The sequence below is a fragment of the Haliotis rubra genome, unplaced genomic scaffold (genome assembly GCF_003918875.1).
Source record: "Haliotis rubra isolate DU_JTF1 unplaced genomic scaffold, ASM391887v1 Scf11, whole genome shotgun sequence".
NCBI classification, from domain to species: domain Eukaryota; kingdom Metazoa; phylum Mollusca; class Gastropoda; order Lepetellida; family Haliotidae; genus Haliotis; species Haliotis rubra.
Genome location: NW_025765003.1, coordinates 3,454,920 through 3,481,272, shown reverse-complemented (window position 1 = coordinate 3,481,272; position 26,353 = coordinate 3,454,920). Strand labels below are relative to the sequence as shown.

Genomic DNA, 26,353 nt, shown 5'->3' with positions numbered 1-26,353 from the left:
ATTTAGAAATGTTCCTGGAGACCAGGTGTCATAGACAAGTAGTTACTAGGACACCTGAGCTTCATGAAGAGTGAGTGTGAGTTTAGTTTTAGGTTGCTTTTAGCTATATTCCAGCAATATCACAGGGAGGATTGACACCAGAAATTGGCTTCTCACTTTATACCCATGTGGGGAATCAAACCCGGGCCTTCAGTGTGATGAAGAACACTTTAACCACATGGCTACCCCACCGCCCACTTCATGAAGAACTGGTACATTTCATGCATTTGCACACATACATACTTTGACGATCGTACACGTTACTTTGCACTGATAATAGATAATATATTCATTCGTGACCAACTCGTGTTATTCCGGGACAAGTCGAATAGCAGTTAGGGAAAGGGGCGAGTGGTGACGAATGATAATGTACTGTGTAGGACATACCGTAAAGTGAGTGAGTGAGTTTGGTTTTACACTGATTGTAGCAATATTCCAGCAATATCACAGCGGGGACACCAGAAATGGGCTTCACACATTGTACCCATGTGGGGAATCGAACCCGGGACATCAGTGTGACGAGCGAACGTTTTAACCACTAGGCTACCCCACCGCCCCACATACCATAAAGCACATCGGTTGGTTTGTTGTTGAACACAGCACTCAGCAATATTCCAGCTTATGATGGCAGTCTGTGAATAGTCGTCTGGGCTTATATTGGCACACAATGAAAACAGTGATTGTGTTATGACTGAGAGAGTGAGTTTAATTTTACGCCACACTCAGCAATATTCCAGCTATATTGCGGCGGTCTGTAAATAATCAAGTCTGGACCAGACAATCCATTGATCAACAGCATGAGCATCGATCTACGTAATTGGGATACAGTGACATCCAAGTCAGAGAGCCAGACCACCGATCCTGTTAGTCGCCTCTTATGACAAGCATGGGTTGTTGAAGATCTTCACGGGTGACTTTGTTATGAAGTCTCAGACGACATCTCGTCATCATTGTGTTGACTGTTTGAGTCAACTTGCAAGAAGGCCACACAAGCTGCAAACAGATTATTTGACACAACCTAAATGTAGAGCTTTCATGAAATAGTGTATGAAGTGAGGTTAATGGGGGTTTAACGCCACGCTCGGGATTATTGCACTTACATAGCGATGTGTATGCAGCTATCTGTGTGCGTGTGCGCGCTTGGAACAGCGGACTAATTCCTGTTTTGCAGCTCTTACCTTTTGAGACACTATTTCTCTGCATGCGCATGTTCGTGTGCTATCTGTGTGCGTTTGCATGCGCGCTTGGAACAGTGGCCTAATGCCTGTTTTACCATTGAGACACTATTTGGACTATGTCTGGACCAATGCCTATGTTATAGTTTCAGCCTGTTGAGATAGCGTGCTGCAGTTTAACATTCCTGTTTTTAGCCAGTCAGTCATTGCTCTTTCCCAGTCATGCCAAACGCCAGACAGGGTATCAACAAGTACCATTATTTAATATGACAGGGTAAGGCCATCCTATGACCCACACTACACAGAGACGCTCGGTCCTTTGGACCATGGAGGCGATCCTATCTCCCACAATATACAGAGAGGCTCCGTCCACTACACCACGGATGCGGTCAAATAGTTCTGTCCAACTTTTTCACTTAATCAGTAGCGGAGTACAACTCTAATCAGTTCAAAACTCTATCTCGTCTGAGTCTGATGAAGGAATGTCGAGAGGAGGGCAGTACTTGATAGGGCAGCTGGACGGACAATCGAACGGACATTCTTGAATATCCAGCGGAATTCGACAATAAAACTCGTCTCTAATATGATGATTATATTTCAGAAACTCTTTAAGTCCGTCAGGTATGGGGAGCTTGTCTGATTTTGAACTAGGTGATCTTCCTAATATTTTGAACATTTTCCCCCCTGCATATAGTTTTTAAACTCCTTGGCTTGCGACTCTCGTTTGTTAACCAGGCACAGACTTCGGGCATCTGAAATATTGCAACAGGCCATTGTCTCGACCAGATCCACCTTTCGCTGAAAAAGGAAGGCCTTATATCAACTAATAGCTTCACTAGGGAAAATAGTTTCTCGTTCAGTGCCATGTAGAAGTAAGATGGCTTCCCGCGCAGTGTGTCGATGCTGCAGCCAGAGTGAACGAGAGTAATTGCACAAGCTTCACTATGGAGTTTTATTGCCTGTTCTAAGGGTGTTTCCTTCCATTTGTACCTCTTGTCAATCTTGTAGCCATGTTGAATTAGTATTTTCACCATTGCTGCATTGTGGTGTTCAATGGCGATTGCCATTGGTGTAACGCCATGTGTGCTCTTGGCATGGATCTTGATCTGGTTTTCCAGAAGCACTTCGCAGATGTCGTAGCGCCTGTATGCGACGGCGTAGTGAAGGGCGTTCAGGTTGTTGTCTGTCCTTGCCTGGATGTTGCACAGGGCGTTGATAAGGCCTTCACAAATTGTCTTGTTGTTCAGTTGAACGGCCCTGAAAAGGTTTCAAAGAGTGGTTTCAGTCACTGAAATATTGCCCCTTGCCACTGAATCGAAACTGACTGAATATTTTCTGAGCAGGCGATATTATCTGCGCTATAAAAGTCAGCCATTAAGAACGTTTAGGACGGTTCCCTAACCAATAGTACGTTAAGGAGCTACATATACGAGTAATCATCAGTTTGCGAAAAGTAAACGCTAATACGACGTTAGGTGAATAATATTCACGAGCAAAGAGTTACAAATCTAACTTTAAAAACACCTTTTACTATTTTTTCTGAAATTTAAAATCCATCCCTACCAAACGGTATATGTTTTGTGAAAATATTCAAACATTTAGGTTTGATCTCCCTGTATACTATTTTTACACTGTGTTAGCTGTCTTCGTGTGACAAATTCATTTTGTTCCAGTGAGCCATAAAAACCCATCTGTTTCTCAGTTTTCTCATTCAGAAAAGACAATGTTTACAGAATGCCATGGAATGGATTATATAATTGTTATGCGCCTCCTTTTAGAGACATGAATATACGACTGAACATTTGCCAAGGACTAAAATAGTCAGCCAAGGGTGTGGTGCTAAGCAATAAGAAACCCTGCCCCCATTAAGACCTCTGAGACCCGGTATATTAATGGTTGGGACCATATTCGATTCTATGTTGAAAGGCCTATAGAAATCCTCATAGGTGTTGTCGTACTTGATCAGCGGCGTTTCCGCTCCGACGCCAAAGCCGAGTCTACGCATGTTGACGTCTGCCCCATGATGGATGAGAAGCTGAACCACTGCCCCCGCGTTGCTGATGATGGCTCGAAACAGAGGGGCACTGCCTGAAGAAAAGCAGGCAGGAATGTCACATGCCCGTTAAAGTATTACCATCTCCTTGTCCAACTCGTTCACCCCACACCCACCTGTCTCCTTGTCCAACTCGTTCACCCCACACCAACCTGTCTCCCTTTCCACCCCACACCCACCTGTCCAACTCTGTTCACCTCACACCCACCTGTCTCCTTGTCCAACTCTGTCCACCCCACACCCACCTGTCTCCTTGTCCAAATCGTTCACCTTCACATCCACCTGTCTCCTTTTGTCCAACTCTGTTCACCCCACACCCACCTGTCTCCTTGTCCAACTCGTTCACCCCAAACCCACCTGTCTCCTTGTCCAAATCATTCACCCAACTCCCACCTGTCTCCTTGTCCAACTCGTTCACCTCACACCCACCTGTCTCCTTGTCCAACTCGTTCACCCCACACCCACCTGTCTCCTTGTCCAAATCATTCACCCAACTCCCTACTGTCTCCTTGTCCAACTCGTTCACCTCACACCCACCTGTCTCCTTGTCCAACTCGTTCACCTCACACCCACCTGTCTCCTTGTCCAACTCGTTCACCCCACACCCACCTGTCTCCCCTTTGTCCAACTCTGTTCACCTCACACCCACCTCTCCCTTGTCCAACTCGTCTCCTTGTCCAACTCGTTCACCCCACACCAACCTGTCTCCTTGTCCAACTCGTTCACCCCACACCAACCTGTCTCCTTGTCCAACTCGTTCACCCCAAACCCACCTGTCTCCTTGTCCAAATCATTCACCCAACTCCCACCTGTCTCCTTGTCCAACTCGTTCACCCCACACCCACCTGTCTCCTTGTCCAAATCATTCACCCAACTCCCACCTGTCTCCTTGTCCAACTCGTTCACCCCACACCCACCTGTCTCCTTGTCCAACTCTGTCCACCCTCACACCCACCTGTCTCCTTTGTCCAACTTCTGTTCACCTCACACCCACCTGTCTCCTTGTCCAACTCTGTTCACCCCACACCCACCTGTCTCCTTGTCCAACTCTGTTCACCCCTCACACCCACCTGTCTCCTTGTCCAACTCGTTCACCCCACACCAACCTGTCTCCCTTGTCCAACTCTGTTCACCTCCACACCAACCAGTCTCCCCTTGTCCAACTCGTTCACCCCCAAACCCACCTGTCTCCTTGTCCAAATCATTCACCCAACTCCCCACCCGTCTCCTTGTCCAACTTCGTTCACCCTACACCCACCTGTCTCCTTGTCCAAATTATTCACCCAACTCCCACCTGTCTCCTTTGTCCAACTTCGTTCACCCCACACCCACCTGTCTCCTTGTCCAACTCTGTCCACCCTCACACCCACCTGTCTCCCTTATCCAACCTCGTTCACCCTCACACCCACCTGTCTCCTTGTCCAACTCGTCCACCTCACACCCACCTGTCTCCCTTTGCGTCCAACTCTGTTCACCTCTCACACCCACCTGTCTCCTTGTCCAACTCTGTTCACCTCACACCCACCTGTCTCCTTATCCAACTCGTTCACCCCACACCTACCTGTCCTTGTCCAAGCCGTTCACCTCACACCCACCTGTCTCCTTGTCCAACTCTGTTCACTCCCACACCCACCTGTCTCCTTGTCCAACTCGTTCACCTCACACCCACCTGTCTCCCTTATCCAACCTGTTCACCCCACACCCACCTGTCTCCCTCTTATCCAAGTCGTTCACCTCACACCCACCTGTCTCCTTATCCAACCTGTCCACCTCACACCCACCTGTCTCCCTTGTCCAACTCTGTTCACCTCACACCAACCTGTCTCCTTGTCCAACTTCCGTTCACCCCACACCCACCTGTCTCCTTGTCCATCTCTGTTCACTCTCACACCCACCTGTCTCCTTATCCAACTCTGTCCACCTCACACCCACCTGTCTCCTTGTCCAACTCCTGTTCACCTCACACCCACCTGTCTCCTTGTCCAACCTCCGTTCACCCCACACCTACACCTGTCTCCTTGTCCAACTCTGTTCACCTCTCACACCCACCTGTCTCCTTTGTCCAACTCTGTTCACCTCACACCCACACCTGTCTCCCTTATCCAACCTCGTTCCACCCTCACACCCACCTGTCTCCTTGTCCAACTCGTTCACCCCACACCCACCTGTCTCCTTGTCCAACTCGTTCACCTCACACCCACCTGTCTCCTTGTCCAACTCGTTCACCTCACACCCACCTGTCTCCTTGTCCAACTCGTCCACCTCACACCCACCTGTCTCCTTGTCCAACTCTGTCCACCTCACACCCACCTGTCTCCTTGTCCAACCTGTCCACCCTCACACCCACCTGTCTCCTTGTCCAACCTGTTCACCTCTACACCCACCTGTCTCCCCTTGTCCAACCTGTTCACCTCACACCCACCTGTCTCCTCTTTGTCCAACTCTGTTCACCCTCACACCCACCTGTCTCCCTTGTCCAACCTGTCCACCTCACACCCACCTGTCTCCCTTGTCCAACTCTGTTCACCCCACACCCACCTGTCTCTTGTCCAACTCCTGTCCACCTCACACCCACCTGTCTCCCTTTTGTCCAACCTGTTCACCTCACACCCACCTGTCTGTCTCCTTATCCAACTCGTTCACCCCACACCCACCTGTCTCCTTGTCCAAGTCGTTCACCTCACACCCACCTGTTCTCCTTGTCCAACCCTTCACACCCCACACCCACCTGTCTCCCTGTCCAACTCTCGTCCACCTCACACCCACCTGTCTCCTTGTCCAACTCCTGTTCACCTCACACCCACCCACCTGTCTCCTTCCAACCAACTGTTCACCCCACACCCACCTGTCTCCTTATCCAACTCGTTCACCCCTCACACCCACCTGTCTCCTTATCCAACCCCTCGTTCCACCTCACACCCACCTGTCTCCTTGTCCAACCTGTTCACCTCACACCCACCTGTCTCCTTGTCCAACCTGTTCACCTCACACCCACCTGTCTCCCTGTCCAACTCTGTTCACCCCACACCCACCTGTCTCCCCTTGTCCAACTCGTTCACCCCACACCCACCTGTCTCCTTGTCCAACCTGTCCACCCCACACCCACCTGTCTCCCCTTGTCCAACCTTCACCCCACACCCACCTGTTCCTCGTCCACCCCACACCCACCTGTCTCCCTTGTCCAACTCGTTCACCTCACACCCACCTGTCTCCCCTTGTCCAACCCGTTCACCTCACACCCACCTGTCTCCCTTGTCCAACTCTGTTCACCCCACACCCACCTGTCTCCTTATCCAACTCTTCACCTCACCTCCACCCACCTGTCTCCTTGTCCAACTCTGTTCAACCTCACACCCACCTGCTTGTCTCCTTGTCCAACCTCTCGTTCACCCCACACCCACCTCCTCCCTTGTCCAACTCTGTTCACCCTTGTCCACCTGCACCACACACTGTCCCCTTGTCCAACTCTGTTCACCCCACACCCACCTGTCTCCTTATCCAAGTCGTTCACCTCACACCCACCTCGTCTCCCTTGTCCAACTTCTGTTCACCCCCACACCCACCTGTCTCCTTATCCAAGTCGTTCACCTCACACCCACCTGTCTCCTTGTCCAACTCGTTCACCCCACACCCACCTGTCTCCTTATCCAACTCGTTCACCTCACACCCACCTGTCTCCCTCCTGTCCAACCTTCGTCACCCCACACCCACCTGTCTCCCTTGTCCAAATCATTCACCCAACTCCCACCTGTCTCCTTTGTCCAACTCTGTTCACCCCACACCCACCTGTCTCCTTGTCCAACTCGTTCACCTCACACCCACCTGTCTCCGTCCCTTGTCCAACTCCTGTCCCTCACACCCACCTGTCTCCTTGTCCAACTCTCGTTCACCTCACACCCACCCGTCTCCTTGTCCACCTGTCTCGTTGTCCAAGTCGTTCACACCCTGTCTCCCTTGTCCAACTCTCGTTCACCTCACACCCACCTGTCTCCTTGTCCAACTCGTCCACCTCACACCCACCTGTCTCCTTGTCCAACTCGTTCACCTCACACCCACCTGTCTCCTTGTCCAACTCGTTCACCCCACACCCACCTGTCTCCTTATCCAAGTCGTTCACCTCTCACCCACCTGTCTCCTTGTCCAACTCATTCACCCAACTCCCACCTGTCTCCTTGTCCAACTCGTTCACCTCACACCCACCTGTCTCCTTGTCCAACTCGTTCACCCCACACCCACCTGTCTCCTTGTCCAACTCTCGTCACCCCCACACCCACCTGTCTCCTTGTCCAACTCGTCCACCCCACACCCACCTTCTCCTTGTCCAACCCGTTCACCTCACACCCACCTTTCTCCTTGTCCAACTCGTTCACCCCACACCCACCTGTCTCCTTGTCCAACTCGTTCACCCCACACCCACCTGTCTCCTTATCCAACTCGTGCACCCCACACCCACCTGTCTCCCTTGTCCAACTCTGTTCACCCCACACCCACCTGTCTCCTTGTCCAACTCGTTCACCTCACATCCGGGTTTCCTGAGAAGAACGTCTGCCAGCTTCTCGCTCCCGTGTTTCGCCGCCCACCTACACGGAAAGAAGAATTAGATACGCACTCGTAAAATATGTTCCTAAAAATGTTCGTAAATTATATTCGTAAATTATATTAGTAAATAATATTCAAGAATATTTGCTCATTTTTATAAATCTACTGATATTGGTCCACATAATACCAGATTATATACTTCAGATTATTGTCCGGATAAACCGGTTATCGCGTTAACGAACCACGTAAAGAGATGGCAGTCGTGTAATAAAGTACTTAGCGAATTCGTCCGTTCCCGATGTATTCATCTGTAAATGGGGTTCATTGACTAACTGGACTTCATTGAAATAATTAGAAAGAACATTTTAATTGCTGATATCATTCCCGAAATTTTGGCAAAATTAAAAATACAAGAACCAAATATTTTTGGTTCAGTTTTTACGAAAAGAACAATTTGCTTGCTGGATATGCTGTACGTCCTTGAAAACCGTCAATCGTAAGAAATAACAAATGGTCAGTCCCTAACTCACCAAATCGCCCTCCTCCCTCTAACAGTTTCGGCGTTCACGTCAGCTGGCTTTTTCAGTTTCAGCAGCAGCCAAGCTGTCTCCTCGTCATCCATCTCACTGGCCACCAACAACGCCGTGGGTTGCAGCGGATCGTCCACGTCCCTCACATCCGGGTTCTGTATGGTCTTGTTCTTCAGCATCAACCTCACCTTCTTGTGGTCCCGCGTTCTCACCGCCTTGAAAAAGTCACGCACCACGGGATCTTGTCTCGGCTTCCGCTGCAGCATTGTCAGATCCTTCATTGAACCACTCGAGACAAGCGATCAGTTCATCAGTGTCATCTTCAGGTGCTCGTTCTTAGTGTTCAGGTGCTCCTTCCGGGTGTTCATGACCTCCATACATGTGTCAGATCCTTCACAAATGTGTGTTCGGATCCTTCTAGTATAAATGTTCGGATCCTTCTAGTATGAATATCCAGGTCCTTCTAGTATGAATATTCAGGTCCTTCTAATATTCAGGTATTTCTAGTATGAATGTTTAGGTCCTTCTAGTATGAATGTTCGGATCCTTCTAGTATGAATATTCAGGTCCTTCTAGTGTGAATGTTCGGATCCTTCTAGTATGAATATTCAGGTCCTTCTTATATTCCGGTATTTCTAGTATGAATATTCAGGTCCTTCTAGTATGAATGTTCGGATCCTTCTAGTATGAAAATTCAGGTCCTTCTTATATTCAGGTATTTCTAGTATGAATATTCAGGTCCTTCTAATATGAATATTCAGGTCCTTCTAGTATGAATATTCAGGTCCTTCTAGTATGAATTTTCAGGTCCTTTTCGTATGTGGTCACGTCGTCGAAGTATGTGATCACGTCCCTAACTTATGTGTCCTCAAGCCCACCAAGCCCATTCATGTATACCGGTGACCCACCTTCAACCTAGTCCTTTACCTGATCGTGACCATCCATCAGAATCTCAGCATGTTCCTGAGATAAAAATGGTGAATACAGATCAGTTAAAACAAATGACAGGAGCAGTGGAGAAACTACTTGTATGAGCAGGAAAGGTTCAGGAGAGCTCAGATAGTTTTATCTAAGATAATAGTATGTTATTATAGGATATTTTAGGACACGTTTTTATACAGCGCTCGTATCCACGCAACTAGTACATGCTCAATGCGCTGGAGTGTTCCTTGATCAACGGATGTCTTTTTTCTGGTATTCTTTTTAACCAACTGAACTCCTTGGGGAGTATTCAACTAATGCAGCATGTTAAGCGCAGCGAGTTTATCACACAGCCTCATCCTCACAAGCTCACAAAGTCAGCTATCTGACTCACTCAGCTCCTTCCACAAAAATGAAAGTCGAACTACTGGAAGTCTAGATCTAGATTATGTGGAAGCTGCGGTGGCTGAGTGGGTTAGATGGCTGACTTTGTGAGCTGGCGACTAGGTGAATGACTCTGAGAGTTTGTGTTCGAATCCTGGTTGTGACTCAAAAGCAAAAGAATCGGTACTCTACTAAGAAAGTGTAATCCCCAATATAACATGTGTTGCATGTGACCACTTCCTAAATGACATTAGATATTGATAGTTTCATCCAGGTTTGTACACGGGCCTTGCTAGTCGCTAGACTAACATCTTATAGGATAACATCAACCATTCCTAAAGTATATTCATAAAGTGTAATTTAAAGAAGCCCAGATAGTTTTTTTTTTTTCAGAAACTGTGGCAACCTAGACTTGCCACATATTCTAGACCTGCATGGGCTGTATTGGGTGTATGACAAATGCTATGGAAATGGAAACAGAAGCTGTATATGTATAGTACAAGAAAATTTACACTTATCGCCTTATGATCACACAATGCCCGAGTCCACCCAGGGCACGTTTTTTCTACGTGTGTGATACGTTTCTGGTGTATTGAACCAGCTTGTGAAACATACATTTATACACATGAAGTCACTCGAGCAATCCTTGAAGAGGCGAGTTTAGAAGACATAATGAAGCACGATAATAACCTGTATAATAACCTATATCTCCGTGACGGAGCGCAATGAGATACTGTTGCATGTACTACACAGTGTTAGAACATCTACAATATATCGGCGTTGAAGCTGAACAATATCATTATGGCAACCATGCGTGCAAAACATTAATCAGCATTGGTGTATATACCAATATAGATACCAACATAGGTATAAATACCGGCCAGATATATACACAGATATATACTGATGAATGTAATCTTTAATGCATCTTTAACAATGTATGTCTTTTTAAAGAAATAGTCCATTGACGGGTTGATAAACACCAATTTGTCCTATTTGTAAAGACTTCTATCTGTACTGGCTTGGCTAACTGGCTAGTGATATCGTTGTCTTTATTTGTTTCTCTGTTGATGTTGTTGTTTTTTGTTTGTTTGTTTGTGTTTATCGAATTTCAATAAATAAATGCATTGTGAAATAAATAGTTTGAAATGCTAAAACATATTGAAATATAGTAATATATTACATGCTTTTTAATTTGACATGCCTTAAGACAGTTTGTTGTTAAAAAGAACTGTATTTGACCAAAAAGCGTCATCGTAATCTTAATAACCCGGAAAACCCCAGTGCAAACTTAAGTTAACAACTGTTATATCCTTATCAATTAGATAACCTTTGAATAACCATTTTGGGTTGGGGTTTTCAGTTTCAGTCACAGTCAAACATGTGTAGCTATTTTGCCCGAGAGTTAATGTCGCTTTTTCCTTCTTGACATAACTGTACAGTCTTGATCTATTGTGACACATATGATGATGGGGCTTGTATTAACAATATACTCGTGGCCGACATTCGACTGTGGGCACATACAAGTTTTGAAAACAGACCCTTTGACAGTGTTAATTAGTTCTTACCTTGTGTAGTCTGTCATGAAAACGTATGTATCCTCGACCGATTAAGCAATGTCACTGCACTAATCCTGTACAGAATGTGGGAACATGGCAGATCCAACTCAAATACATGCACAGTAAAAAGAACGCGTTTTGCATCTTTACCGGACGGTAACGTTGCCCCTTTGAACAGCGGTTGGGTATACCCGTAGTGAACATTGCATGTGTATTAGAAATCTATGAAAGGATTACAGCTTGAGAGTTACCTGCATACAACAGACTTAATAGTGTTGTAAGGAGGCGATTATCTAGGCAATCATAATCAGCTATGTATTTCATTGTGAATACTACAGCATGCGTTAAAGCATATAACACCACACCTGTTATCATATGTAAACAGAAACGGACTTTATCGGTGACCAGAAAGATTAGAATGACACAGCCTAGTGAACATTACCTGTGCCTGTCGTCTCTAAGACAGAATTTGAAAGAACATGGTGTACATACATCCACCTTGTCGCACTCCAATATACCAGTATAACCTCCAACCTGCTGTGGGCGAGCATACCCGCCCGTGTTTAGAAGGCCGTTAAGCTACGACATTTTAATAAACGCTGTTGTAAAGCCGTTAGGGTCACGACACAGAGGTGAGCCACATACAGTTGGAGCTTACAGTCATTGGAACAATGATTGAGTTTCCAAGCGTGTAATATACAGGGACAGGTTGGGTGTTAAAATAAACACGCGTCCTACCTATAGCCTAGCGACAATACCCTCTGCAGTCTTGTTTCCTCGGGTGGTTTCGTAGCTTCAGGATTTCGTCGTGGAATATACTGCTATAACCAATGTCAACTCATGTTATAAATTCCCGACTGTCATCCATGTTTGCTAGGAAACTTGAACTGCTCGCTCCTACCTTTCACAGCGTCCTTAGCGATACCTAAACATTTCAACCGCTTTAACTGGAGACTTCACAGCAAGCCATAAACTGTACACGTAGTGACAGCGGGGTACTTAGTTAAAAATCTATACATTCCACTTGTCCTGACGCACAACTTTCACCACGAAGTGATTGATTTATCAATGTCGTTTTCGAATAACGACACGTAGTAACTGTTTTTAAGTATTAAATAGTTACATGTACTTCGACCGTTTATGTATAACTACCCACAAACAGTAGCTATATCCAGGCAGACTATATAACGCCCTATTGTAGATTATCCCTGCTATATCAAAATATACTCAACCAAAAAAGTTAAAGACCACCCAATTTTCAATATTAAAGTATATAATAGTTAAAACTACTACTACTAATATATAATTCTTAAATATTCAATATTGGGGTGGCCTTTAACGTTTTGTTGTTGAGTATATGTTAGTAAACTATGACATGTGTTGACACATATCACATATCTCTCACAGACTAGATGCAGACTTATGTAAAGGACTTGGTACAAAGTTTTAGAGACTGGGTATACATTTATGCAACGGTAATGACAAACGCATGTCATACAGAATCAGGACACTGTCATGTCAGACCGGGGGATACACGTATGTTAAACTGAATGGGGACAAGCTTGTGTTAGAAGACTGTGTGCTCACCTGAGTCAAACATACTGCGGATAGACTGGGGACTCGCTTATGTCAGACAGACTGGTGACATACGTTAGCAAGACAGAGAATACATTTATGTCACTCAGATTATGGGCACACGTATATCACACAGACTGGGGCACATGCACATCAGAAAAACTGGGGGCACACTAATATCATGCAAACTAATGATGGAAAGTGTCAGCATAAACCATGGGTAGGATGTGCGAACGTAAACCAGTGGTAGAATGTGTGAGTACAGACGAGTGGTAGAATGTGTGAGTACAGACCAGTGGTAGAATGTGTGAGTACAGACCAGTGGTAGAATGTGTGAGTATAGACCAGTGGTAGGATGTGTGAGTGCAGACCAGTGGTAGGATGTGTGAGTATAGACCAGTGGTGGAATGTGTGAGTATAGACCAGTGGTAGGATGTGTGAGTACAGACCAGTGGTAGGATGTGTGAGTACAGACCAGTGATAGAATGTGTGAGTATAGACCAGTGGTAGAATGTGTGAGTACAGACCAGTGGTAGAATGTGTGAGTATAGACCAGTGGTAGAAAGTGTGAGTACAGACCAGTGGTAGGATGTGTGAGTATAGACTAGTGGTAGAATGTGTGGGTATAGACCAGTGGTAGGATGTGTGGGTATAGACCAGTGGTAGGATGTGTGGGTATAGACCAGTGGTAGCATGTGTGAGTATAGACCAGGGGTAGAATGTGTGAGAATAGACCAATGGTAGAAAGTGTGAGTACAGACCAGTGGTAGGATGTGTGAGTATAGACCAGTGGTAGAATGTGTGAGTATAGACCAGTGGTAGAATGTGTGAGTACAGACCAGTGGTAGGATGTGTGAGTATAGACCAATGGTAGAAAGTGTGAGTACAGACCAGTGGTAGGATGTGTGAGTATAGACCAGTGGTAGAATGTGTGAGTATAGACCAGGGGTAGAATGTGTGAGAATAGACAAGTGGTAGAATGTGTGGGTATAGACCAGTGGTAGGATGTGTGAGTATAGACTAGTGGTAGGATGTGTGAGTATAAACCAGTGGTAGAATGTGTGGGTATAGACCAGTGGTAGGGTGTGTGAGTATAGACCAGTGATAGAATGTGTGGGTATAGACCAGTGGTAGGATGTGTAAGTATAGACTTGTGGTAGAATGTGTGGCTATAGACCAGTGGTAGAATGTGTGGGTATAGACCAGTGGTAGGATGTGTGAGTATAGACCAGTGGTAGAATGTGTGGGTATAGACCAGTGGTAGGATGTGTGAGTATAGACCAGTGGTAGAATGTGTGGGTATAGACCAGTGGTAGAATGTGTGGTATAGACCAGTGGTAGGATGTGTGGGTATAGACCAGTGGTAGAATGTGTGGGTATTGACCAGTGGTAGGATGTGTGAGTATAGACCAGTGGTAGGATGTGTGAGTATAGACCATTGGTAGGATGTGTGAGTATAGACTAGTGGTAGGATGTGTGAGTATAAGCCAGTGGGAGAATGTGTGAGTATAAACCAGTGGTAGAATGTGTGGGTATAGACCAGTGGTAGGATGTGTGAGTATAGACCAGTGGTAGGATGTGTGGGTATAGACCAGTGGTAGGATGTGTGAGTATAGACCAGTGGTAGGATGTGTGAGTATAGACCAGTGGTAGGATGTGTGGGTATAGACCAGTGGTAGGATGTGTGAGTATAGACCAGTGGTAGGATGTGTGGGTATAGACCAGTGGTAGGATGTGTGAGTATAGACCAGTGGTAGGATGTGTGGGTATAGACCAGTGGCAGAATGTGTGAGTATAGACCAGTGGTAGAGTGTGTGAGCATCGATCCATGACTGCGTATCACCATCTTGGTGACGGTTTCTCCCACATGTCAGTAGGTATCTTTGTAAATTATAACAAAAAGCAGTTTCTTCCGTAACGTGATGTAATCATGACATGTTATCACAGAACCAGTGACATTTAATCATAATTACAAGAATACGTAATTAATGATCCAACAATCAAACAGTTTATAAAGCTGTTCCTTGTTCCCAGTGTCGTATTTACATTTCATGACGGATCTTTCCAACTGGCCTTTCCTTTGTAAATCTAACAGAAATGTTCCTGGAGGATCGGGTTGGTTTCCTTCTAGCGTCCTGTTCTCTCGTGGAGTCTTTCACAATGGATCTAACACCAGATGTGACCTTCAACTTGGTTCCATTCTTATCTGTGGCCTTGGCTTCACCAAGTTGTCACCGGAAGCAGAGGAGTATGTCTTAACATGTGAGATATTGGTTAGAACCTTGTCCTTAGACTTTCCTGTATAAGGTCTTCGAGTCTTCCTTGGCTGAACTGGAGGACTGACGCTGGAGAAACTGGTCTGCTTATTGCCAGAAGTGTGACAGGTCGGAGGGCCAGTGTGGCGCTGGAGAGCTGCAAGCTCTTCCTCCAGCTTCTTCCTCTGCTCCACCTCTGCCTGCTTCTCCTTCTCCCAGTCGTCTGTCAGCTTCTCTTGCGTCTGCCTCAGTTCCCGGACCTCAGCCTGCTCCATTGTGCAACTGAGACGATAGTTGAAATACTCCAGCCTATAGTCCTGTCTCTCCGACTCAGCCTTCAGCATTAACACGATCTCCTCCCGGAGTTGTCGGGCCTGTCGCTCGTTCTCCTCTCTCAGCTTCATAAAATGAAATATTGTTGAGTGCAACGTTAAGCATAATTAATATCAGGCGCATAGCAAGCCATTTTTTCGTGTATGTCCGATAAGTTGCAAGGCTATTTATTTAGATAGTATTCAGGGCTTGCCAAACCTGTTTAGCAACAATCATGTAAGCCCGGGCTTTTTTTTATAATGGTAGCGACGCCCCTGAATGTGCAGCAAGTTCAAACTAAAAATCTGTTCAAAACACATCGTCCTAACTGGGGGTGAGACGGGTAATCCGGATCACAGGGACGGGTGGGTAATCAGTTGGCCACGGGTACCCGTCTCAATACCCGGACCCGTTATGATCATGTGACTAATAGATTAAACAATGTAATATGCTATTCTTTCATGATTAACAGGTTGTATTGTCTTTGAAGATTTAGACATAATTTACAGTCACTTCTTTTGAATATAATACATGGTTAAGATATTGAAAAACTAGAAATTTTAGCCTCCGAGCTAAAAAATATATTGCCATTTCTTGCAAATTTGATGTCAGGAATTAACATAACGGGTATCCGGGTAGGGTAGGGAAATAGGGGGGTGGGGCACCCGGGTAGAAAATTTGGACCCGTCCAAGCTCTAGACCTAACACAGCAATACTCTATACAGAAAGCGATGCACGTCCACAGCTAGGTTTAGTTTTGTATTTTGGCAGCACAACAACGTTGAGATGTGCCCGGACTGCACGCCACTGGCAGCGAAGTGACTGGCAGACGGTCGTCTTCTGATGAAATCCGGTTTTGTCAGTACAGAGCTGATGGAAGACAGCATGTTTATGAGATTAAACGACAGTGTGCTGCCTTCAAAAAGCCATGCCACATGGTAGAGGATGTGCTATGCAATGGCAAAGAATGTGTGGGCGGGAGATAACTCAGTTCCTACCTAGAGGATAACATTGAATGCATCACGAAACAAAGCATTGATGGCGTCATCGGCAAACATCATAACACATGTGTAAATATTTCATCGATCCAATAATTTATCAAGGAAACCAAGTGTTAACAAAGAATGATATGTTAAACATTATATATTATGTCAGTTGCATTTTATGGTTACCGTTTTTAACCGACATGGCATTTAATTACTTGTACAAAAGAGATATATGTATAGTGATCTATATATCACAGCATTTGTTTATACTAATCATCTGTTCTCTATTATTTATTAGGCATGTCATCTGATGTGAAACATATTGTTGTCGATAAAACGGGCAGAAAAAAATATATTTTCAGGTTTTACTCATAGAAAGAAATATATTGTTCGTGGGATATCTCCTGAAACAAAATATGCTATGACAAAACTATTGATCTGGATGAAACTGGAAGACAATAACTTGTTTTCAGTTTTTAACCAAAGAAATAAATTTCTGCTGGGTACGCGGGATGTCCTGAAAAATATGTCACAGCAAGAGCATTATTTGAAACAAAGACGAAAAATATTCATCCGCATTCTAATGATGTACGCTGTTACTGGACACCCTCAGTGTCAAATTGGGCAAGTTAAATATGAAAAGACGGAGCCCAACTCATGTAAAGCTGAGCAATCCTCACCCTCCTGCCCAGTGTTCCATGCGGAGTCATCACAGTGACGGAGTGTATAAGCCAACCTCAACAAAATCAGTGACGTCATAGACAGACACAGTGGAAATGACGTCATAGAATGGTTCCATGACAACGTTGATGGTTCTCAGCCAGTCGCAGACAAAACTTGTTGGTGTTCAGACGTACCCCTGTTCTTCCAGTTTATTTGCTCAGATCAACACTTCATCTCTGTATTGGGTAAGCAGAACCAGTTTAATGTCTGCAAAGTGATGGGAAATCTGCCATTTTTCACATTTCACATCCAAATATGGTTCGGCTCTGAGAACATGCGTCCATAATTCATCCATGTATATTTCTGATTGATTTTATGCATAGCTGCAACATGTATATTGAATAATTTTCAAAATGTCTGATTCCTTTGACGCATAGCTACAAGAAGCATATTAGATGTATAAACCATTGCGTATTCTCTTGATGATCTCAGTCATTGTGTCCGTAAATTAATTAGTTCTGCGTGGAGAAATTACATATGCATTATTAATGCATATATTCAAATTTTTAAATTCACATTATATTCACCATTGTCCTGCAGATGAGGATGAATCCACAAGAACGGCTTAAGAGTAGGAAACTACTCTGCCCCATCCTCGAGACGAACGAGCGTCAGTCTAACCCTCTCAGTATAAGAACCCCAGAACTGCATCACGATTTACTTGGTAGGAACGTCTTCTCTTTTTTTTTATGCAAACTAAACAAAATTCTAACAAATAAGTTCAGCTGTATGGTTGAAATAATTACAGTTTTGAAGTAATAAGTTTCAAACGAGGACCAGTGATGCCTCGAGCTGACAAACATCCAACTTTTCCTATAAAACATGCATCTTTAGGAAAGTGTCAGCCTACCTCAAACGTGGAATAGGTTTAATTGTGTTTGTAATATATACTCATGTGTTTGTAATATATACTCATGCCAATAATGGTTGTCACCCCCTTCAATTTTGTTAATTGGAAAGGGGTGTGGGGGTGGGGGTGTGAGGTGTGTGTGGGTGTGTGGGTTGGTGGGGAGGGAGGGGGGTGACAACCATTATTGGCATGAGTATATATTACAAACACAATTAAACCTATTCCACTATTTCCAGGTCAATACATGGACCTAAAAGCTCAAGTCGGAGATTTGGAAGAAACGTAAGCGCTGTTTCGACTCATGCCTTCTTGTGATGTCATCAGTCACAGAAGTTTATATCATTGAAATATATTCTAGACATGATAAATAGGCTCAGTTTAGTATGATAGCGAAGTTCTTTCGATGTGACCCCATAAGTTGAACATTTCACCCGTATAATCTTATTCTCTCAAAACTGCAACTATAGAACATGGCAAAATGATATCTGAAAACGTTATATACGTTCATCATTGCCCATTTTGGTGTACCCGGCTCTAATGCAGCTGCAATGTTTCTCATGTAGGGGGGGAAAATCTATCCAGTGATGATGTTAGAAAAGTGCATCTCATTGTAATTTTATAGGCATAGATTTTGTGAGCTATAAAAATATGAGACATCTAACATGTCGGACTATGTTTTTCAGTCTTCTCGATTACCTGTTCAATGAGAACCAGACTGACTAACTGAGTTTTGGTTTTACGCCGCTTTTAGCAATATTCCAGCAACATCACGGCGAGGGACACCAGAAATGGGCTTCACACATTGTACCCATGTGGGGATTCGAACCCGGGTCTTCGGCGTGACGAGCCAACGCTTTAACCACTAGGCTACCCCACCGCTCCAATGAGAACCAGAAGCTGAGAGAGGAGAACGAGCGACAGGCCCGACAACTCCGGGAGGAGAACGTGTTAAGGCTGAAGGCTGAGTCGGAGAGACAGGACTATAGGCTGGAGTATTTCAACTATCGTCTCAGTTGCACAATGGAGCAGGCCGAGGTCCGGGAACTGAGGCAGACGCTGGAGAAGCTGACAGGCGACTGGGAGAAGGAGAAGCAGGCAGAGATGGAGCAGAGGAAGAAGCTGGAGGAAGAACTGGCAACACTCCAGCGCCAGTCTCTCACACCTGTCACACTTCTGGCAATAAGTAGACCAGTTCCCCCCAGCGTCAGTCCTCCAGTTCAGCCAAGGAAGACTCGAAGACCTTATACAGGAAAGTCTAAGGACAAGGTTCTAACCAGTATCTCACACAAAAGACAGACTCCTCTGCTTCCGGTGACAAGTCGACGAGGTCCAAAGCCACAGACAAGAATGAAACCATGTTGAAGGTCACATCTAGTGTTAGACCCATTGTGAAAGACTCCACGAGAGAACAGGACACAAGAAACCCACCCGACCCTACAGGAACATTTCTGTTAGATTTACAATGGAAAGGCCAGTTGCAAGAATCCGTCATGACACGTAATGACAACCCTCGCGACAAGGAAAAAAACGTTATAAACTGTTGATCCTTGAATTATAGATTATTGCATTTGTATAAAAGAGTGATTACGGTTAACGCTGCTATCTTCTGTTATTCTTTACAAGGTGTAACGGCGCGCACTGGCCTGTGGAAATCAGGCTCCAAGCAGTCACTGGCTGGTATGGATATCATCATCACATACATAGAGGGGCTTGCATGGTAAACCAGAGACCATGTAAACTTAGCATACCATTGTCGCTACCTTGAAGGACTGGTCTGAAATATTCGGATCATAAAATCAATGAAAGTTATAATATAACGTGAAGGTTCAGCTGTGTTTAGAGACTTAAATCTTATCCAAACAAAATTCCTGTTGTCGGCAAATCGATGTCGTCCCGGCCATTTCACGTACACAGAAGTTGTGTGGGTGCGATCTGTGGGCGAACAAATAGAAGATATTTATGTTTTGTCGTTGAATAACACGTTAATCTCAACAAGTGACCTGACAAAAGTTATATTTTCATAGAAGAGATAAACTTACTATATGTATGTTTTCACTGACCGTGTGACTTAATCTGAAAATCACAGTGTCAGTCTCGCTTACCGATTGCATATAGGTCCCACAAAAAGAGTTTTTTCGCCAGAGTGTATCGATTTTCTTGTATCTTCAGATAAATCTTGTGTATCATCTCAGAAAATAGATTCAAACTTAAATCGCCCTTTTCATGTTGCAGAAATCTCAGCATACTGAATCAGTAATTAGGTGTGGGGTTTTCCCCCTTGTTCTCTTGGCTTCAAACTTCATAAGTAGAATTTTAAACGAGGATACTAATTTACTATCACTGTCGGCTATTTATTTAATATTTATAAAATTATGTTATCAATTATTCTCATTACTCTTCCGACCATACAAAAGTTTAATTAAATATCCTCTGAATTCTAAACTTGAGTTTAATTTCTATCACAGATAGGTATTGTTTTTAAAAAAGAAACCTGTTAACCAAATGATAACACTAAAGACTTGAGTTAGTGTAGGATGCTTTGCCCATCACGTCAGGATTATCATGGGATGACGTGATACACCTGGCTCGGGAATGGTCAGTGACATCGGGCAAGACCATATCTATATTGATCTTGTAGAGTCAGCCATCATACTTGCAGAGTGGCCAGTTCTGACTACAGGGAAATACAAATCGTTTTCTATGGAAGCGTATTAGTGTCAAAATCTAAATACATGTATCTACGTATAGATGAAAGTATCTACTTCGTTGATTGAAGTACGATCTATGAAGATGTAAATATATATCTCATTGTCACCAAAGCAGATGGTAAAAGAAAAGTTGTCTTATGACTGATCGTAACATTTTAAAGGTAAAACGGGGACGGTGGGGTAGGCTAATGGTTACAGCGTCATACTGAAGACCCGGGTTCGATTCTCAACATGTGTGTGGGCGGTGGGGTAGCCTGGTGGTTAAAGCGTTCGATCGTCACGCCGATGACCCGGGTTCGATTCCCCACATGGGTACAATGTGTGAAGCCCATTTCTGGTGTGCCCCGCCGTGATATTGCTGGAATATTGCTTAAAGCGGCGTAAAACCATACTCACTCAACATGGGTACAATGTGTGAAGCCCGTTTTTCTGTAAAATATGTTCATTTCAGAGACTAGATGTTAGTCTAGTGTTACCCCTGCCGTGATATTGCTGGAATTATTGCTGAAGGTGACGCAAAATTCAACTCACTCACTCACTTATTTGTCTTAGCGCTGACAGTGATCGTAACTCATCCCATACTTTAACCAGAGACCATATCTATTATATGGTCTCTGCTTTAACACTGACCTATGATAGTGACGGCGCTTTCTGCAAAGGGAGACTGGGTGCACTGGAAGAAGCGCTCGTTAAATCCTCAGTATCGATCTCTCGTCTGTGGGCCTCCACTGGTCATAACTTGTGTGGTTAGAGAAAATCGTTCTCCTTTGTCACATACACGGTACATAAGCTGTGTCACTGGTCTCCAGCCACATTGGAGAAGTTTATTTTTTTTGGAAATATTCACATTATATTTGTACTTCATCTACTGCAGTATGGATCTATATATTGGATCGCAACACATATTCGTGTAGTATTTCGTGCGTATGTTCAATGTGTCGCTACGCGTGGCATATACGCTTGGATATGGGAACACATCTGTTATCGTTTGACATGTCCGCCCCATCAAGAGTGTTAGCCCATGCAGGAACTGGCTGTATCGACGTGAGGAAAGATAGAGCGCCACGCGACAATCTCCTCGTGTGAGGCAGGGCAACCAGCTGAAGTCTCAGATTACTTCTCGCAGGGGAACACTCGCTTGTTAAAATACCAAAGTGATCAGATCCATACGAATATTACAATTAAAAGAAGCAATATTAAGTATATTCCACCCGACAATCAAATGTTCATGATTTGGCGGGAATCTGACCCCTCTTAATTTTGGACATTGAAATCACATAGTTTGGAGAAAAACAAATACGACAAAATTAGTACAGTTGTTTACTTGCTACATTAATCGAAAAATGTAACACTAAATTTGTTTAAGTTTGTCGTCCAGACATGAATTCTCGGCTGACACGATCAGACGAAATCGCAACCGTCGTGCTTCTGCCACTCCATATTTCCGAATGAGGCTACAAGGTCACAGTGACCTCGCTAGTTATAAATAGATTGAATTTCCTCTCACGGCCAGGCAAGCCTCGGTGGCCAAGTGGTAAGGCGTCGGTCTCGTAAACCGAAGATCCAGGGTTCGATCCCCTGTCGGGGCTATTTTTGTGAGAGGGTTTTTATTTTCACCTATAATCCACAGTTTATGGAGAATTTTCATTAACCAGGAAATTGATGTTCCTCATAATGTTTCCTGAGCTAAATAACACTATGCAAACGTCAAGAAACACCTACACCTGAGTTTGATTCACCAGTTTAGAAAGATCCCATTGATAATTTACCACAGAATATGTCTAAAATATATCAGATGTGATTTAATACTTGAACAATTTCAACACAATTAATTCATTTAAATAATTATCATAAACATTTCAGCTGAAATGGTCAATTAACAAACAATTCTGTCTCTGTAGTGTTGACAAGATCATGGAGATTATCAGCAATGTTGATTTTTCGATTAGGGTGCATTACCTCCACATCTTCAAACAACTATTTAAATAATTTAATTATCACTGATTGGTAAAATGTTCACAAAACATATTATTTTGTGTTTGTGTTTGACTGGTATTGTAATCTTTATCTCAACTGCCACCAAAATTTAGCATAGTTACTTCATCACATATATACTGGAACAATTATAGTAATTGTACAGACCCACCCTTCTCAAAAATCCTTATCTGACTCTGGTAAGAGTAGGTTTTGGTAATGTGTCCATGCCTGGGTCGTAAGTTTAGCTGGTATTAATCCTAAAACTTGTGCATGCTTGTAAATTTGGAACAAAGTTATTAATTTTGTAAAATTCCAACAAAATTATGGAGACTGTCAACCTGGCTTCTTTTGAGAGCCATTTACATGACAAACACGTTCTCATTCTTCCCTGCAGATGATATGGCTGAAAACAAATTGAAAACCTTACTTTCTGCAGCTGTTTAATGTTGCTCTCAGCAATATGCTAGCTTAATAGCAAATTAATGCCTGAAACAGACAATACAGTGACAGTTATTATGAGCAATATGTCATCCAAGAACCAACATCTTGGTACATTGTAACAATGAGTGACCACTGGAGTCATTAGGGACTGTTCATAATTTATGGCTAGGGGGTGATGGTGATTTTTATGGAGAAGCATGTACAATGTGAATGACCCCCCCTAAAATTTAAGTACAAAGTAAGTGATCCACCCCTGCATGTCATGTACAAAGTCAATGACCAGCCTCCCCCTTTTCCCTATTTTTAAAGCATAAATATCCTTAAGTACAAAATTTCTTAACCCCCAATCCCCCCTAGAAACGTGTACAAAATTGATGACACCCCCACCCCCATGAAATTTTAAAAATCATCACCCCCTAGCCATAAATTATGAATGGTCCCTTATGGTCTTGTGACAAGGATAGATTGGTAGACACCTATTGTAACCAAGAATTAAATTACTAGCCTATGTTATGTTATCAAAAGTGGAGTATATGAAACCATTCTTTTGTATGGGTTGACTAAAATGAAATGTTAACAAATTAAAGGTGTTTTGTTTTGTGTTAATCTGGTGATTCAGATAATCCCAGTTACTCCTTTTAAACTGTTGTCAAAGGGCAACAAGTCCAAATGAAGAGTACAGCAATATTTCACAATGACATAACAAACACTATATTCTTACATATGACATGGTATATATCTGTAAGAGTGATGATAATTCAATTACAGTGTTTATTCAGAGACTGGGATTTACCAAAACCACAGATAATGTAAAGTGAAAAAGTTTATCAGTTTTCCCAGAGCCCAAATGATGTATTTGTCTGTATTAGAAAAACAGCTCTGTGTACAAAAGTGCAGATTCATGACAACTTTTGGGTTATATGTGTGTTTGCCAAAATCTGAACCTCATGCATATGTCAAACTAATAAAAAGGGTCAAAATACGTTCTTGTTTTTTTTCATCACCTAATTTAGAAACTCAAGCTGTCTACCTCTTTTGTCAAAATGGATGAACCTGTCCATTCTGAGTATTCTGGTTGTACATTTGGTACCCCTGTAAACTTCTTACCCAACAACATCAGGTCATACCAGACACACACTTGAAGGTATATGGGCATCTGATAATCCATAAATACAAAAACATCTTTAAGAAAATCATTTTATTCGTCCTTCTATTCTTGAAAAATTACATCTCAACAAAATCAATCATCATTCACTCATGTTTGTCAAAATTTCACTCAAATGACTCAACTAAAAGTATCCAGCTGTATGTTGAAAAACAAAGATGGAGTCAACCTTCATGAATATCCTGCACAAAGCATGATTCATTCCTTAAAACCACACGACCTGACACACAATAAAGTTTTCACTTGACCAATCATAAATGCATACATTAAAAACCTTAAATTTCAATGACATTATTCTCATGTTTACAACACTTTATTCTGTTGCCATGGCGATACAATGTATTTCACAGCTTCTCATGACAATATCTACTTGATTAAAACCATAAAGATTCTTGGTGCAGCTGCTTCACAGCTGTTAAGTGAGTGAGTGAGTTGTGTTTTACGCCGCTTTTAGCAATATTACAGCAATATCACGGCAGGGGAACACCAGAAATGGGCTTCACACATTGTACTCATGTGGGGAATCGAACCCAGGTCTTCGGCATGACGAACAAACGCCCTAACCACTAGGCTACCCCATCGCCCCAAACACAGCTGTTAAGTACTATAGATCTCCAAAATAACAAAAGTTACAGGTCCACTCATCATCTCGTACATGATAAATAAATTAACATAATGTTGTTAAGTTTGAGGGGTGAAACGGTAAACCGTGGTATTAGTAGAACCACGCTATTTTGCCTTCGGTTCGGTATACCATAATGCAATCCAAAAATTCGGTATTTTCATTTTTTTGTAACGTTATTTCTATCTAGTCATAAAATGACAGTTTTTTTCATTCAAAATAAAGATTATGGTTATTTTTTCCATGTCATTAGACAATGTAAGGTTTGGCTCGTGTCAATTTTCTGCATTATGATCATATACCAACTGAAACGGTCTGAACCAAAGACCTTGTACCGCAACATGTACCGTACCATGACAGCGTACCGTTTAACCCCTATTAAATATCTGTATTACATATAACTATCATGAATACATCATACAGATTTGTGCTGATTAGTGAGTCAGATGCATGTAGCTTAGTTCTGATATAGGAATATACTGAAAACAAATGTTATACTAATGACAAACAAAATACATGTATTTGAAAAAATAATAACCATACATAACAAAAATCAACAATTAACAAATCTGATAATACACTCTGGTGTATTATCACTAATATACACTCTGGTGTATTATCACCATCGTATCTTTCAATAGCAGTTTCTATTTCCAAATACCATTCTGTTGGAAAACACCCAATCTGATAAATCCAGTGTTGCATCTACCATAAGCAATAGGTAAGCATACATTTACAGTGCAAAGAGCAACAAAATGATCAGGAAACAATCTCTACTATAAAAATAATGCGTTCAAAAATGTTTTCCCCAGTCTTTAAATCTAGGAGTTCCCTAAATTTGTATTCATCAACTATTATGAACAAGTCCCCCTTCTGACTTCTTTGCTGATTCAAACACAAACTCCCATAATAGGTTAACACTTGCCCTTACAGCTAATGCTGTTCCCCAAAATCTTAGCGCTAACTCATTCATAACTCCCATTCTTAATACTGACTTACGACAGTTGAAGCACGAAGATTGTTTTGTGGAAACGAACTGAAGCTCTAATGATCACTTATAGAGGCACGGTATTGAGCATAAACAATGAATTTAGGAGGTTCACTCTAAATAAACAGCATATATTCAGTCGTTTGGCTTTGGAAATAAGAAAATTAATCAGAAAGTACCCGATCCATGTGTGCTAACAATATGTAGAAAGTTATTTGGTAAACAGCACTTCCCATAATATTGTTTAAAGTGAGTAAGCTACAAAATATACTACTCAAAAGAAAATAACATTAACTACAGGAGTTGTGAGCGAGTTTAGTTTTATGCAGATTTTAGCAATATTCCAGCAATATCACGTCGGGGGACAACTGAAATGGGCTTCACACATTGTGCCCATGTGGGGAATCAAACCCGGGTCTTCAGCGTGACTGGCGGACACTTTAACCATTAGACTACCCCACCGCCCCTTACAATGATATGAAAGCATCAGGTGATCCTTAACTTCCTTTGAGCAGTATGGATCACTATCAGTGTACAGTGTATTAAAACAC

At 43.2% G+C, this 26,353-nt stretch overlaps 1 protein-coding gene, 1 long non-coding RNA gene and 1 other non-coding gene across 3 annotated transcripts; 2 read left to right on the top strand and 1 right to left on the bottom strand.

Moving 5' to 3' along the window:
* Positions 1-1,461: 1,461 nt before the first annotated feature.
* LOC124285695 (putative ankyrin repeat protein RF_0381) lies at positions 1,462-11,289 on the bottom strand. Its single transcript, XM_046721976.1, is given in 6 exon segments — positions 1,462-1,896; positions 1,898-2,471; positions 3,173-3,302; positions 7,759-7,847; positions 8,337-9,299; positions 11,210-11,289. Coding segments are annotated over 5 exon segments (1,308 nt in total). The 5' UTR covers positions 8,618-9,299; positions 11,210-11,289; the 3' UTR covers positions 1,462-1,662.
* A 5,885-nt stretch (positions 11,290-17,174) lies between these two features.
* Positions 17,175-18,543, top strand: LOC124285689. The gene is made up of 3 exons (XR_006900866.1): positions 17,175-17,236; positions 17,592-17,715; positions 18,138-18,543. It is a non-coding gene; the product is annotated as an uncharacterized LOC124285689 (long non-coding RNA).
* Positions 18,544-22,126: 3,583 nt separating this feature from the next.
* Positions 22,127-22,198, top strand: Trnat-cgu. The gene has a single exon. It is a non-coding gene; the product is annotated as a tRNA-Thr (tRNA).
* The last annotated feature ends 4,155 nt before the right edge of the window (positions 22,199-26,353 follow it).